Source organism: Lithobates pipiens, unplaced genomic scaffold (genome assembly GCF_037356315.1).
Source record: "Lithobates pipiens isolate NorthernLeopardFrog02 unplaced genomic scaffold, aLitPip1_a1.2 Scaffold_18, whole genome shotgun sequence".
Taxonomy (NCBI): domain Eukaryota; kingdom Metazoa; phylum Chordata; class Amphibia; order Anura; family Ranidae; genus Lithobates; species Lithobates pipiens.
Genome location: NW_027507758.1, coordinates 354,226,748 through 354,242,445, shown reverse-complemented (window position 1 = coordinate 354,242,445; position 15,698 = coordinate 354,226,748). Strand labels below are relative to the sequence as shown.

At 40.9% G+C, this 15,698-nt stretch overlaps 1 protein-coding gene across 1 annotated transcript in view; it reads left to right on the top strand.

Annotated features, from left to right (window-relative positions):
* The first annotated feature begins 1,841 nt into the window (after positions 1-1,841).
* LOC143986718 (uncharacterized) overlaps positions 1,842-15,698 on the top strand; it is a 148,193-nt gene continuing 134,336 nt past the window's right edge. Inside the window, exons 1-3 of the mRNA XM_077485123.1 lie at positions 1,842-2,253; positions 2,354-2,924; positions 10,312-10,511. Coding sequence (XP_077341249.1) covers positions 2,068-2,253; positions 2,354-2,924; positions 10,312-10,511 — 957 coding nt within the window. The 5' untranslated portion in view covers positions 1,842-2,067. The remainder of the gene's footprint in view (positions 2,254-2,353; positions 2,925-10,311; positions 10,512-15,698) is intronic.

The window sequence follows — 15,698 nt, the reverse complement described above, 5'->3', positions numbered from 1 at the left end:
TCCTGTACTTTCTGCCAGAGGGTCCTGAGAGCCGGGCAGCTCCAAAATATATGGAGATGAGTACCTGCGTCAGGGCAACCCCGAAAACAGGATCCAGAAATGGTGGGGAAGAAGGTATGTATTTTAGCAGGGGTGTAATACCACCTGGTATGTAGCTTCATCACCGTTTCCTTTACCGCCTCGGACCTGGTGCACTTATGCATATTAGAAATCCTACGAGTCCACTCCTCCGGGGAGACTTCGTCTCCCGTCTCCAGTTCCCACTTAAGAATGGCCGCGGATTTCTCCGAGAGGCCCACCTCTGCAAGGGATAAGTATATAACGGAGATACCGCCCCTATCTCTAGACTCCGGGCCACAGAGTCTCTCAAAAAAGGTGTCTGCCCCCCAGGTGGCCTTTGGGAAGTATGTGTTATAAAAATGTCTAATTTGCAGGTAGCGAAAAAATTCTGAATTAGGCAGGGCGTGGGAGGACCGGAGAGATCCGAAAGACCGAAAAGTCCCCCTGACATGCAGGGAACCGTAGGTGATCAGATCCCCCCTAGTCCATAATGCAAAACCATTGTGATCGTGGAGGGCAGCCGGGAACTCAGGATTCCCGATAAATGAGGCCATCTTCGGGTTGGGGGGACGAAGTGAGAATTTCCCACTGTACAGGGACCACATGCGAAGTGACTGACTCACAACTGAGTTCAGGGCCGAGATCTCTTTTATGTGTAAGGATTTATTCCAAAGAAGGCCGGGGAGGTAATAGGGGGCCACCGAGGAGCGCTCAAAGCGCAACCAGGGTACTGTCCTCGGGGAATAGTGCCATTGAGCTAGTTGGAGGAATCTGGCTGAAAGGTAATATAACCAAATGTTCGGCAGTCCCAGGCCCCCCCCCTGTCTCTGCTCCTGTATACCATATGCTTGCCTAAACGGGGCTTTTTGTTGTGCCAGACGAACTTATTAATATCACTTTGTAAAGATTCCAGGGTCAGGCGGGGAATATAGTTGGGAAGAGATCTGAATAGAAATAAAAGTTTAGGGAGGATCGACATCTTAACCGCCTGAACCCTGCCCAGAAATGAAATATGGTAAGAGTCCCAGGTGCGTAACAGTTGTCTAACGCGGGAAAACATAGCCGGGTAATTAGCGAGGTATATTTTATGGCTAGAAGCTGCTAGTTTAATCCCCAAATAGGAGAAGGTCTGACAATCCATAGGAAAGCCAAAATTCGCTTGAATCTGTGCTGCAGTCTGTTGGGGAAAATTAATCGGTAGAGCCGAACATTTTGCGAGGTTAACACCTAGACCAGACAGACCCCGGAAATCATGCAGGATGGAAACCAGGTTAGGTATGGAGACAATGGGGTCCGTCAAAAACAGGAGCACATCATCCGCATGCATGCTCAGCCTAAACTCCTGATCTCCTTTAACATAGCCCCTAATATTGGGGTTGAGGTTAATTGCCCGGGCCAGAGGTTCTATGGCCAGGGCAAATAGCAAGGGTGATAATGGGCACCCCTGCCTGGTTCCACGACCCAGAGTAAAATAGTCTGAGTTTAAATGGGGCTTGTGGCTTTGGTATCTGCTTCTTTAGTGCTGATCACATACATATTGTTACTCAGTGATAGTCTGGTATAGATTTTACAAATAGTTTATGTTTTACAGCTCTGAATTGCCCTCCAAACAGTCATTATGAGGTCTGTGGAACAGCTTGTCCAGCAACTTGTGTCAATCCAATATCACCATCCAACTGCAATCTTCCCTGTACAGAAGGGTGTGTATGTGACCCGGGATATCTTCTCTATGATAAGACGTGTGTACCAAGCAGTCAATGTGGATGTTGGGAAGATGGTAAACATTACCCGATAGGCTTGGAGTTCTGGACTGATGATACTTGCTCCACTAAATGCAGATGTCCCTCTGCCGGTGGTAGTTTACTGTGCAATTCTGCTTCATGTGCACCTGGCAAATACTGTGGTGTAATAAATGGAGTTCTCGACTGCTATAATCTATCATTTGGTGATTGTGTAATTTGGGGGGATCCTCATTACTACACCTTTGATAAGGAAATTCAGCACTTTATGGGAATATGCACATATACTCTTTCCAAGCTTTGCAATAATGCCACATCTCTGCTATATTTTAACATTGAGGCAAAAAACGAACCTTGTAATGGGAATCCAACTGTATCATATATTCATAGAGTTATGGTGGATGTCTATGATCACAAAATAACCATTGTTAAAAACGAGTCCAGTCGAGTTTTGGTAAGTTTCATTGAATATACATGTAATATCTTATATGGTGTTAAAATGGTGTTGCATTTCCAAAGTAAATCTAACTTGCACGTGTATTATTGGTTATCAGGTAGATGGCATGTGGACAAATCTTCCAGTTATCTTGGTCAATCCATCTCTGACTGTGAAGCAAAGTGGTAGATATGTTATTCTGGAGGCTAAATTATATGAATTCTATCTTACAGTGTCTTATGACACTGACCATACAGTGGATGTAAGGATCCCAATGACATATTCTAATCAAACCTGTGGAATGTGTGGCAACTTTAATGGCATCCGACATGATGACTTTATGATGCCAGATGGACAGTTAGCCCAGAACTCAAATCAGCTGGGAGACAGCTGGAAGGTGGAATATGATGATTCATTATGTAGCACAATTGTTCCTACACCTTCACCATCATGTCCACCAGATATAGAGGAACTCTATTCAAACAACCAATTCTGTGGTTTGTTAACCATGAAAGATGGTCCTTTCAAGACTTGTCACTCTGTAATCAAGGCAGACTATTTCTTTGACAGCTGTGTAGTTGATCTGTGCGCTCTTGGTAATGACAGTTTATGTAAAGCACTGGAAGCTTATGCTGATACCTGTCAAAGAGAAGAAGTCATCCTTGCTTGGAGAAACTCAACATTCTGTTGTAAGTAATGCTATTGTTGTGAGTGCTTTAATGGGATACTTTATTTCCTGTATGAACATACTGATATAATCTTGCATGCTAATCTTATAAAACAGCAGCATATAACAGAAACATTTATAAAGAATTGCTTGGCAGTTCATCAATCATTTTAGATTATAATTTATTTGAGGCCAGTATTTTACTTAAAGTATTTGTTCGCCAGAGTTTTTTCTTAGTTTTGGGTAGAGTGGGGAAGGATTAGAAATATTTGTGAGATTTTAACTATTATTAGAGAGTTTTAAGATCACTTGTCCTGCTGACAATGTTTTACAAGACAAGATGTGGGGGAACGCTCCAAAACCAACTCATCAAGGAATGAAAGTATTTTCCTTTAATAGAGTAGGGGAAGGCTGGAACCCCTGTCAGATTTTTCTTTCTATTGGTGTCCCTGGTGTTCACACTTTCTGTCTGGTGAATTTGTTTTCAACAGGACAGAAAGTAAGTTTAAATATACAATATAAAATGGAGCCATGGATAATGTCCACATAATTCAGCCCCTCATAAATGACCTGTCCCAGAAATTTACAGATGTGTATAACCCCAACAAAACATCTGCATAGTTGAGTCCTTTGCACATTTTACTGGTAGGCTTGCATTATATCTCCCCAGCTTGCATGCCATATATGGGGTCAGAATGTATAGGCTCTGTAGGAGGGCCACAAGCTATATATACTGCTTTAGAATTTGAGGGAAAAGACAATCAAGTGGAGCCCCCTGAATGCCCAGACTACATTGGGGGGAATGGTAAGATAGTGTTTGACTTGTCACCTTTGTCCCGTATGGAGTATCATTTGTACATGAACAACTTTTATGCAAGTGTGGCACGTATTGGACATTTGTTCCTTCAAAAAATTGGCTTCTGTGGCACCATGCAATCTAATTGCAGGGGATTCCCCAATGGCTCATTAACACCCCAGTTAGAAAGAGGGACAAAGCCTGCTTGTGCAATGAAGAACTACTAGAAATAAAATGGAAGGACAAATGTGTTGTATTCATCCTGTCTTCCATTCAGCCAGATACAAGGGTCAAAATTCACACGGCGTCTTGGTGTTGTTGAAAAGCCTCTCTGCCGTCAAAACTAAAATATAAATATGGGAATTGTAGAATTCAAGTGCCCAATGATGACGTCATATTTAGCCTCCCTCAGAGATAGACACTGATACAAAAAAGGTTCCATATATTTACAACAATTTGCTCTATACAATGCATGTGATATTTACAAAGCTACTAGTAGAACTAGCTCCTACCCAAAATTTCAGGAAATTATCATCTTACCCCTTTTTTATCCAGAGGGCACTATGCCCCATCCCCAAATCCAGATGCAGTTAGCACACAATTATGCACAAGTAGGATTTGTAAAGATATTAGGTAGTCAGAAAACTTTCTATTGCATTTTAAAAGATCCTAAAACCAAAGGAAAGGTTATTTTTCTGAAAAGTTTAGTTAATGTTATATCATTACAGTGTGTTATTGTAAATTGTTGCTGTTTGCTTTGCAGGAACTCCAATCAGCTGCAACACTGATTTGTGTATTCATTCAGGGAGGAGCAGCAGGGTGCTTTTCTCACAAAACAACTGTAGTTGCTTTTAACTGCAGTTAAAATAAGAATATGTATGCCCAGCATTAGGGGCATGAGGTGGTCAGTGGGTAATAGCTCCTATGCTTCGGCATATACTTTTTCACTTTTTTCTGGAAATTACTTCATCCACATTGACCAATGCGAATAAAGGAATCTGTTGGAGATTTTTTTTTTAACCAAAGACGTAGCAGAATGCATTTTGACCTACATTTATGAAGAAATTAGATTTTATTGGGTATGCTCTATAACAGAAAGTAAAAGATATAGGGGTTTTTTTTCAACATTTTCAGTCATTTTTTCTTTTTTTTTTTTTTTTTTTTTTGAAAAACATTTTATTGGGAGAAACAAGGGAAATAACAGAAGCACATAGGAGAGTAAAGGACATTCCATCATAGCCTACGGAAACACATATCCAATGGCTGTAAAACAACAAATATCATGAACAGTTATCAGAGTTAACATATGAACACTTACATGCACAATCGAGAAAATAGATCTAAACCACAATTACCTGGGAGGTGTGATGTAGCCAGATCATGGGTGGTACTCAAATAAGGGTGGATCTAATCTCTCTTCGTAGTTGGAGTACCTTCCCCAGGTGATTTTCAAAGAGGCCCAGTATTATGGTGACACGTAAAGAGTAAATAATGACATCAGGGTACAAAATACATTTCTTATACTATTCCTGGTAAACTATCACATTGGGATTCTTCAGACGTACTTGATACAATATTGTATCTGGTTTCCGTATTTTACCCATTGAGATGCACGCCTTCAAATTCTCAGGAATGATTAAGCGTGGGAGGGGTGAGGGGAGGGGGTAAACAAAGGGTCAGAGGCAGAGGAGAGGAAAAAGGAGAGAGAGAAAAAAAAAAAAAAAGGGGAAAACATACATGCACAGGGGGGGTCACATATAAGAGTAGGATGTTAATCCCTTAAAACACGGGGGAGAATGTCACTCTCTGCTAAGTCATCGATTCTGCCACCTCCCCCATCTCAGAAGCTGCCTTAACATGTTCGTGAGGTATTCCGTGGAATAGAACCTAATTATATTCTTGTTGGTGCCATAACTCCAGTGTATTTTGGGGTGGAAGTGAAATGTTTCCAGCAAGACCAGATCATGTTAAATTTTTGAGTTGTATCTCTGGAAATGTGAATCAGTTCTTCCATGTCGGCCATTTTGTTGATCCTATGAAACCATTCTTTCAGTGTGGGAACCCTAGGGGAGCCCCATAGGATGGGAATGCATTGTTTCACAGCGTTAAGCATAAACATTGCCAGTGACTTATGATATGTGCTGTGTGGTAGAGGTGTCAGGTGGAGCAGACATTGGGCCGGAGTTGCGTCTATCTGGTATGTTGTCACCTGGGATGTAATTTGACAAATGTCCTTCCAGAAAGCCTGTATCAACGGACACGTCCACCAAATGTGCATAAATGTTCCAATGTCATTCCGGCATCTCCAGCAGGTGTTAGAGGCCGAAGGGTAGAATTTTTTAATGAGAGCGGGTGTGCGATACCACCTAACCTGAATCTTGAACCCGTTTTCTTGCGTGTTCACATTAAGGGAACCTGAGTGGATATTCTGAAATATGCGTTCCCATTGATCATCCGTCACCGTTATCAAAAGATCCTCTTCCCACTTCCGACAGGGCTTGCCCGAACTGGGACGTATATCCTCGAATAGGAGGTTATGTGTGATAGCGATAAGATGCCGCTGTGGGGCATTTTGAGTGCATAGTTTTTCAAATGTGGTGAGAGGCCTAGAGCAAGCCGAATCTTTGTCTATCGACTTCAGGAAGTGTACAATTAGCAGATAAGAGTTGCAATGTCTGATGTTGCACGTAGTTTACCCGAATCGAAGAAGTGAAAGGCCTGAACGAGATTTTTCGACCAGCTGTCTACAAGGAATTGGGAAGACATCCCCGGGGGAAAGTTAGGGTTGAGCTTAAGTGGCGTGAGAGGGCCCGGTATCGACGAGAGCCTTGATTGGGAGCAAATTTGCTTAAAGCACGTTAGAGTAGGACCTATCAGCGGATGTTGGTATAGTTCCGGCGGGATGTGGGTCTGCTCCAGCCACGGAATAGTAGCTAGAGAGAGACCGGTAAAGGAGGCTTCCAATGGGATCCAATCCTTGTATTGACTGTGAAGATTCCAATCCGCTATTCTAGCTAAATCGATTGCCCTATAGTAATTGTAAATGTCGGGGAGGCTGATCCCCCCCCCAGGTGTTTAGGATAGGTGAGATGTCTGAAGATAATTCTTGAGGTTTTTCCCCCCCATAAGAATTTGGTGCATATATTCCTATAGGACTTAAAAAAGGAGCTAGGCAGTTGTATAGGGATTGCCTGAAGCACATATAGCAGTCTAGGTAGCACATTCATCTTTAAAATGGCAGCCCTACCGAACCATGAGAACGTGGGTCTATTCCATCTGACAAGGTCATCTGTTAACTTACACAGTAAGGGTAAGTGGTTTTTAGTATATAATTCAGACAGGTCCGATGGGAGATTAATTCCCAAATAAGGGATACAATCACTCCTCCAGTGAAAGGGGAAGTTAAGTTCGCATTGGTCTTTCGTCGTTTTATGTAGAGATATGTTCAGGGCATAAGACTTGTTGTAGTTAATTTTAAGATTAGCTATCGACTGAAAGTACTCAAATTCTTTAAGGACCACTGGTAGGGAGGTCACAGGCTCAGAGATGAAAAGAAGAATATCATCCGCAAAAGCGGCATATTTAAATTCTCTATATGGGGTTCGTACCCCTTTGATATCTGGATTGAGTCTAATTTTTTGTAAGAGGGGCTCCAATGTCAATATGTATAAAATTGGGGAGAGAGGGCAGCCTTGTCTCGTGCCATTCAGGATGGGGAAGGCGTCTGACAGAGTATTATTAACCCTGACCCTAGCAGTTGGGACTGAGTACAGAGACATGATCAGATTGAGCATATGGGGGCCTAAGCCCAAGTTTAATAGCACTGCTTCCATGTAATCCCATGCTACTCTGTCAAACGCCTTCTCCGCATCTAAGGATAAAAACATGGCCTTCTGCCCTGATTTAGTAATTAAATGGTGTAGATTAATGGCCTTAATTGTGTTGTCCCTCGCTTCACGGCCAGGGACAAAACCTACTTGGTCAGTGGAGATTAAAAAGGGAAGAAGTGGAAGGAGCCTGTTAGCCAACATTTTAGAAAAAATCTTGATGTCCACATTTAGGAGGGATATGGGTCTATAACTGCTCACGTTAGTGGTGTCTTTGTCCGGTTTAGGTATGACCGTAATATGTGCCTCAAGGAGCCCCTTTGAGAGAGATCCAGAGAGATGGGGGGTGTTGAATGCCTTTAGAAAGGGGGTCTGGAGGGTTTCCATAAAAATTTTGTAGTAAGCGCCGCCGTCAGACCGTCAGGCCCAGGGCTTTTACCCGGCTTCATTTGTTTCACTGCCTTTACCCATTCCGTGGAGGAAATCGGGGCTTCTAAGGCCTCTGAGGCGTCTTTAGAAATTTTCCCCACTGGTAAGTTTTCCAGGTATTTTTTAAAGTTTTGCTGCCTCTGTTGTGTATCTTGGGTATGTGAGGAATGCCTGTGCAAATTATAAAGGGACGCGTAGTATTTTTCGAATTCACGCGCTATTGCAGGATTTGATTCGTGTATGTCACCCGTTGGTGATCGTATCTGGTGGACAGTGTTCTTGGCTCTTTGCGCCCGCAGGGCTTGCGCCAGTAAATGGCCTGGTTTATTGCCCAATTCGTAAAAGAGCTTCTGGGTTAAGATGTATTTCTTTTTGGCGTGGCGATTTAGTTCTTCCTGGATGCAAGTCCGGGTTTCTGTCAATTCAACTTGGGTATCTAGGGCAAGGGAGCGCTTGTGTTGCGCCTCTAATTTTCTAAGTTTGGCCAATAGGGCTGCCATTTTAGCTTGCTTCTCTTTACGCATTGCAGCAGCAATAGCAATCATTTTCCCCCTCACTACACATTTGTGGGCTTCCCATTGCAGTTGGAATGATGTGTCGGGTGTATCGTTCTCATGAAAGAAATGTTTTAAACAGTCTCGAATTTCCATCTCCCTAATCTTATCCGTCAAAATGCTTGCGTCTAACCGCCATATATTGGATCGAGTCAGCTTGTCGGGGAAGGAGAGAGTTGCGGTGACAGGATGATGGTCCGAGATTGTCATGGGTTCTATGGTAGCTCTCGTTAGATGATGGAGATCCTGTTGCGAGACCATAATGTAGTCTAAGCGCGAATATCTATTATGAGGAATAGAGAAGAATGTAAAATCTTTTTCTTTTGGGAAGAGTGTGCGCCATGTGTCATGAAGAAAAGCCTCTTGTAGGCATTTCTTAATTTGCTTAATGGCTCTGAAAGGAATGCTGGAGGTGCCGGAGGACGTATCAATGAGGGGGTCAAGTGGAACATTAAAATCCCCGCCCAGGATCAATAGGCCTGTTTGAAATTCGGATAGTCTGTTTATCGTCTCACGGAAGAAAGGCACTTGTGCGGTATTAGGACTATAAAGATTAGCCAGTGTAATGTTCCTATTTCTAAACGTTCCCTTGATGAAGATGAACCTACCTTGTTCATCAGCTAGTGTATCTGTTATTTGAATGGGGGAATTCTTAGCAAGGAGAATGGATACCCCCTTGCATTTCGAGGTGGGGGAAGTGGCATGGTAGCAGATGGGGAATCTAGGACTAAATAATTTCGGGATCGACTTAGAGCAAAAATGAGTTTCTTGCAGGAAGACAATGTCTGCCTGCAAAGATCGCATGAGGGAGAGCACTTGAGTGCGTTTCTCCGGGATATTAAGCCCTTTTACATTCAAAGATACTAGTTTCAGGCTATTGTACTGTTGGCGTGGAGTGGGAGCAGGCATTGTCAATAGGGGAACGAAGAGGAAGACAGACAACAACAAACAACAAGGCAAAAGCACACACAAAAAAAAAAAAAAGGGGGGGGGGAGAAAAGAAGGGGGGAAGGGTGTTAGTCTGGATAGATGGGTCTTTACGGGATGGGGAGCGGGGAGACAAGGGTCAAGCCGAAGAGTAGGTTGAGCTCGTCAACCTTCTCGAGGAATCCAAATCCGGTATGATCAACAGGGACTACCAGCGTCCGTTGTGTGGGGGTGGCAGACGGAGTAGCACGAGGGGAAACGAGCTCTGGGTCCTGGTAAGGCCAAAAGCGACATATGGATGGCGGGGTGGCATATGCAACAGATAGAGAGCAAAGAGGGGAGAGAGGGGCCACGAGCAACTTTGTCTCCCTTCTATACTCAACCCCTACAAAAGAGCTGGAAGGAGGTCTACGTCATTAGAAGCTCAGTCTTTTTTTCATGTATATAAAAAAAATAAACAGTGGTGATCATATACCACTGTTAATATTTGTACAGTATAGGTATTGATAATAATATATGTTTCAGCTGAATACAGTGTTGCATTACCAAGCAATTGCCAGTTAAAGTAGTGAAGTGCTGAAAAGCAAAAAATGGTCTGGTTATAAAGCGGTTAAAACCTACCTGTGGTCAATTGGTTAATATTAACAGCAGATTCATGCTAGTAGGCAAAACAAAATATTGTATGCAAAGGAAAATAATTGCTTACAGTAAATATAGTGTAGATGTGGTGTTTTTAATTTTGAATGCCATGCCAATGCCCACAGATTATTTGCCAATTGCTATTGCTACTTGCAATTACTTCTGGCCTTCCAAGGCTATAGTTATACCTGGTTCCTTTATCATGTTTATGAACTTGTATCTGTCCTTGTTATTTAGCCATCCCATGTTCTGCCAACAGTCACTACAATTCTTGTACTAGTGCTTGCCCAGCCACATGCCAGGACCAGAATGCTCAGAGTAACTGCAGTAAGCCTTGTACTGATGCTTGTGAATGCGATAATGGCTTTGTACTCAGTGGACCCACTTGTGTCCCTATCAGCGAATGTGGATGTTTTTATGATGGCAAATACTATCAGGTAAGTGCTGCCATGTTTTATCACCCTTTCAAACATTTGACTGGGTTTTAGAAATGATATGTAGGAAAACCGTGAATTAGAAGAAAATAATGTACAATGAAACAAACAAAAGGCAGGGAAACCCTATAAGTAGAAATTAGCATCCCCTTACCCCTGAAAGGTGGATGAGGACCCCCAGATAGCTAACAGCTTAACAGTTCAAAGCTCAGTGTGCAATATTTGACTCTTTGCAGGTAGAAATTGGGTCACTTTACAACATTTTAAAGAGTTGATTAGCCATTCCTTCTCTGGCAATTTTTATTTTTCACACAGATGTTAAAATCTGCATTTTTGGCTATAAAATTACATAAAACCAGAACATTAAATATTTTCTAAATGCAGAGTCCCAGTAGAATAAAAATATTTGTATAACTGTTTAATCTATATTTTCAAGAAATAAATACTTTTCTTTTAAAATATTTTATTGTTTTGAGTTAAATATAGTTCAGGTTTACAAAGAAAGATAATAACATTCTTGTATATATAAGGTAACAGGCAGTTGTAATGCATCACATAGACAATTATGTTATGAAAAGTAACACACAATATATCTTGTTGTTTATGTTTATATCATATAAAGTGAATACAGAAAACAAGAATTATACAAATTAAAGGTAAAGTATAAGAGGTATGAGGATGGAATAAGTTTATTAAGAAGTGTGGGGGAAAAGTAAGGTGCAGGAAAGTAAGTATAATAGAGAAAAGGAAGTAATATAGTTGGGGGAGAATCAGAAGATAGTTCCAGGGCCAAGTTCCTGCAATATGGCTTGGCTTCATCTGGAGATTAAATAAGTCTTTCCAATTATTTTTAGTTAATTACACTTCAAGAAAGTCAAGTAGTAAGTGAAGGAGGTAGTAACTGCACAGTGTTGGGGGTAAGGAGATAAGAGGGTGGGACATGGGGGAATTTCCAGAGAGAACCACTAATTAAAGGTAATAGGTATAGTTTATAGTAGCATTATAGGTTGTCCTAATATAATGCCTTCAAAGAAGAAATAATGAATTATCGAATCCTGGAGGTAGGAAATGCTCAAACCATGGTCTCCATAAGGCTTCATATTCATACTTCGATAAATTGTAAGTAAGATTGCTTCAGTCTTTGCATGGATCATTAATTGAGTTATTCTGTTCTTAAATGACAAAATACAGAGTGAGTCAGATTTCTGTGCTTTCACTATGGTCTGTTTGGTTGCTGTGGTTATGAAGAACATAAGTTTAAACTGGTGGCACGATAAAATATTTGGTTTATCATTTAGGAGTGCTGTGGCTGGATCAGGAAGCAAAGGTATATTAAACATAGTGGAAAGCATCTTAAACACCTCCAACCAAAAGGATTCAACTATTTTAAATTCCCACCATACGTGCATGTGTGTTCCCAATGCTGAACATCCTCGGAAGCATTGGGACGGGTATTGTGGAGAAAACTTGGAGATTCTGGCAGGGACTAGGTACCATCTAGTGAGTTGTAATTAATTTTGAGAGCGACAATATTAGGTGATGCTCATTTGGTATTATGCCAAATTTGGGACCAGTTGATTTGTTCTGGTTGTAATTGAAGGTCTGTTTCCCATTTTTTGGTATAAGTCAGTGAGGATGAAGAGTTGTGTGAGAGTAGTTGAGTATATATATATATATATATGAGTCCTCTTCTATGAGGATTATTGTTGCAAGCCTTTTCGAATTCGGTGAGATTAGGAGACGCTGAGTCTGAAGGTGTATTAGTAGACAGGAAATTTTTGATTTGTAAGTACCTAAACATTTCTGAGGACAGGATATTACATGTTTCACAGAGAATTGGAAAGGGTGTGATAACCCAGTTTTTATAGAAATGATATGCCCTCGTTAATCCCACTTTTGACCAAGCTAGGAAAGATGTTGGGGAAGACCAGGCCAGGTAGAATGATGGGTTATGTAAGAACGAGAGGAGAGGATTGTGTGAAGATTGGAGGCCAAATTGAGTTTTCAGTCTATCCCAGATTGAAAGGTTGTGTTTGGTAATTGGATTAGTAAGCTTCCAACGTCATGGAGAAAGCCATAAAAGATTTGCTATAGAAAGAGGATCACAGTCGACCGATTCCAATGCCACCCATAGTGGAATTTCAGATGTAGCATGGTATTTAGTTAATTGTAACAGTTGTGCTGCATAATAGTATTTGGTAAAGTCTGGTACATCCAGACCCCCTCTGATTCTGAGGGAATACAGGGTAGGTTTAGGTAATCAAGGTTTGACATTGCCCCAAATGTATTGTAAAGTTTTCTGTTGTAAAATATGTAAGAAATGTGATGGGATAGCGATAGGAAGAACCCTATATAGACATAACATTTTTGGAAGGATAGACATTTTTATATCAAATTTTAAGAGGATATCAAGAAGAGTTGGTGCTGATATTATAGGGGATGTTAAAAATATAGGACATCGTCCGCAAACATGCATAATTTATGATGGTAGCCTCCAAGTTCTAGACCTTTAATGTTTGTGTTAGTTCTGATACGTTGGGCTAGGGGTTCTATTGCTAAAGCAAAAAGAAGAGGGGAAAGGGGGCAACCTTGCCTAGTTCCTCTTTCTATATTAAAAGAATCAGATTTAAATCCTGAGTATGCAATATGTGCTTTCGGATTATGGTATAAGGTAGTGATCCATCAGAGGAAATGTGGACCAAATCCCCATCGGTTAAGAACAGAATGTAGATAAGGCCATGATAGGGAGTCAAATGCCTTTTGTATGTCTAATGAAAGGAAACATGTAGGAATATGGCGGGAACGAGCTATATGAGCTAGAATTGTGGCTCGGCGTATTTTGAGGGAATAAATCCTTATGTATCAAAGAACCAATTATAAGATTGAGTCTGGAAGAGCGAATCTTGGCTAAAATTTTGATATCAATGTTAAGGATAGATATTGGTCTGTAATTAGTCCAAGAAGTGTCATCCGTATTGAGCTTGGGGATCATGGAGATGGAGGCGGTGAGTGATTCCGTATGCAAATAGTGATCATTAAGAAGAAGGTTAAAGGCATCAACCATGAGGGGTGACAATAGCAAAGTAAATCGTTTGTAGTAAGTGGCTGATAAACCATCAACACCATGGCGTTTATGTAGTTTAAGTGATTTCATGGCAGTTTGTATTTCTATCTCAGTAATAGGTTTCTCTAGTAAGTCTTGTTGAGTTTGAGAGAGTGAAGGAAGGTGAATCGTAGATAAGAGATTGTTTAGGTGTGATTGGTTTAACATTTTAGTTTCTTTGTTTAGTTCTGTTTTTTCTTGAATTCGTTAAGGATTTTCAGTGAGTTGCTAATATAGATATCTTTAGCAATTTATAGGCAGATAGGTTTCGGGGTGTAATTCGTCTTTCGTAGTGCTAAAGTAAGAAATGTAGTTGGCTTGTTAGCTTGCATGTAAAAGGTGTGTTTAGTTTTGCATGAAGTTTTCTCGGCTGATTCTGTTAAAAAAAGGTAAGGTTCTATGCGTGATTTATCATAATTTAATTTATTATGTGAGGATAGTGAAGCTTGAAAAGTTTCAGAAGCTTTGTAAAATGCTTCCTCTAGGCGTTTATGAAGTTGTTGTTTTTACTTACCAATATGAGATGCTTGACTAATACAGACCCCTCTAACATAGGGTTTGAGAGCTTCCCACTGAGTTAAAGGATCCATATCAGAGTCCTTGTTGTGAGTAAGATAGTCTTTTATGGCTTCCTCCAAGTTTAATCTAAATGTATAATTTGCTAAGAGCCTGTCATTTATGCACCATGTTTTATGATTGGGTTTCGGAACCAATGAGGAGGGAGTTGTTATTACTGGGTTGTGGTCTGATCAAGTACAAGGTATAACATTGGAGCTCAGAATGAATGTGGAGGTGCTAACTGGAACAAAAAGATGATCTCTATGGGAAAATTGTTTATGAGGATGAGAGTAATGTGTATACTGTCTTCTTGCAGGATTATGTTCTCGCCAGGTATCAAGTAGTGAGTGTTGGTTCAGTAGTCTCTGGTAAGAAAGTTTAGATGTTGGTATGAGGGGTTGGGGATTTGTTAAGGAATGGGTATATTGTTTGATTTGAGTCTCCTCCAATAATAAGGGTACCATGTTTATGCGAATCAATCACTGAAAAAGGTGAGAGAGGAATAGTAGAGGATTTTTATTAGGAGCGTAATAGGAGACTATAGTAACTTCATTCAATTCAATAACAATCCAGATAAGATTAGGTATCTCCCTTCAGGGTCTTTGAGCAATTTGGTGAGGGTGAATGGTGTCGTGCGGTGGAATGCTATTAGAACTCCCCTTTGTTTAGTAATGGCTGATGCTGTATAAACTTGTGGGTATTTACGGCTGAAATATTTTGGTGTGGACTGTGGGAAAAAAATGTGTCTCCTGTAGGCACACCACATGTGCCAATTGTTTGGAGAAAAATTGAAAGGCTTTAGTGCGCTTTGGAGGAGAGTTGGGACCTTATACATTAAGCGTTAATATATTCAGGGAAGACATTATTGAAGATGGTTATTTCTCTGGTGCAGAAGTGTGTCAGAAACCATGAAACAGACTGAGACAGAAGTACAATCAATAACACTTGTTTATTAATAAAAATAAAAAGGTAAATAGAAAAAAGCATAGTCAGACATAGTCAGAGTCCTGTAGCCAGATCGGGTAGTCAGCCAGTCCAAAGTTCATTAACCATATCGGATAATCAGCCAAGGCGGAAGTCAGGGATCTAAGGAGAGCAACCGCAAGCAGGATGAGAAGCCAGGTGGGATGTCAGAAAGCCAGTCTTGAAACAAACAGCAGGAGATGGTTCCCTGTGATGTGACCAACGTGAAGGCAAATGAAAAAGTGAGCAGGAAGGCTTTAAATAGGCAGGTCAGGCGAGCATCATCAGGAACAGCTGGTAACTGTGGAAAGAGAAGAGAGCTGGCAATTAGCCGACAGCTTAGCGGCCAGCCCAGAGGAGGAAGGGCCCTAACAAAGTGTTAGGGAATGTAGATTTACTCTCTGGAACAGAAATATGAAAGAAGTTCAGTACGGATTGTGCAGTATTAATATACACTAGTATAAAATGTGTTAAAGAGAGACAATAAAAATAGGGAAACAATAAAAAAAAATTAGAAAAAAGAAAAAAGGGCATTCCGAAGTGAAGCTAATATCTAAGGGGTGATG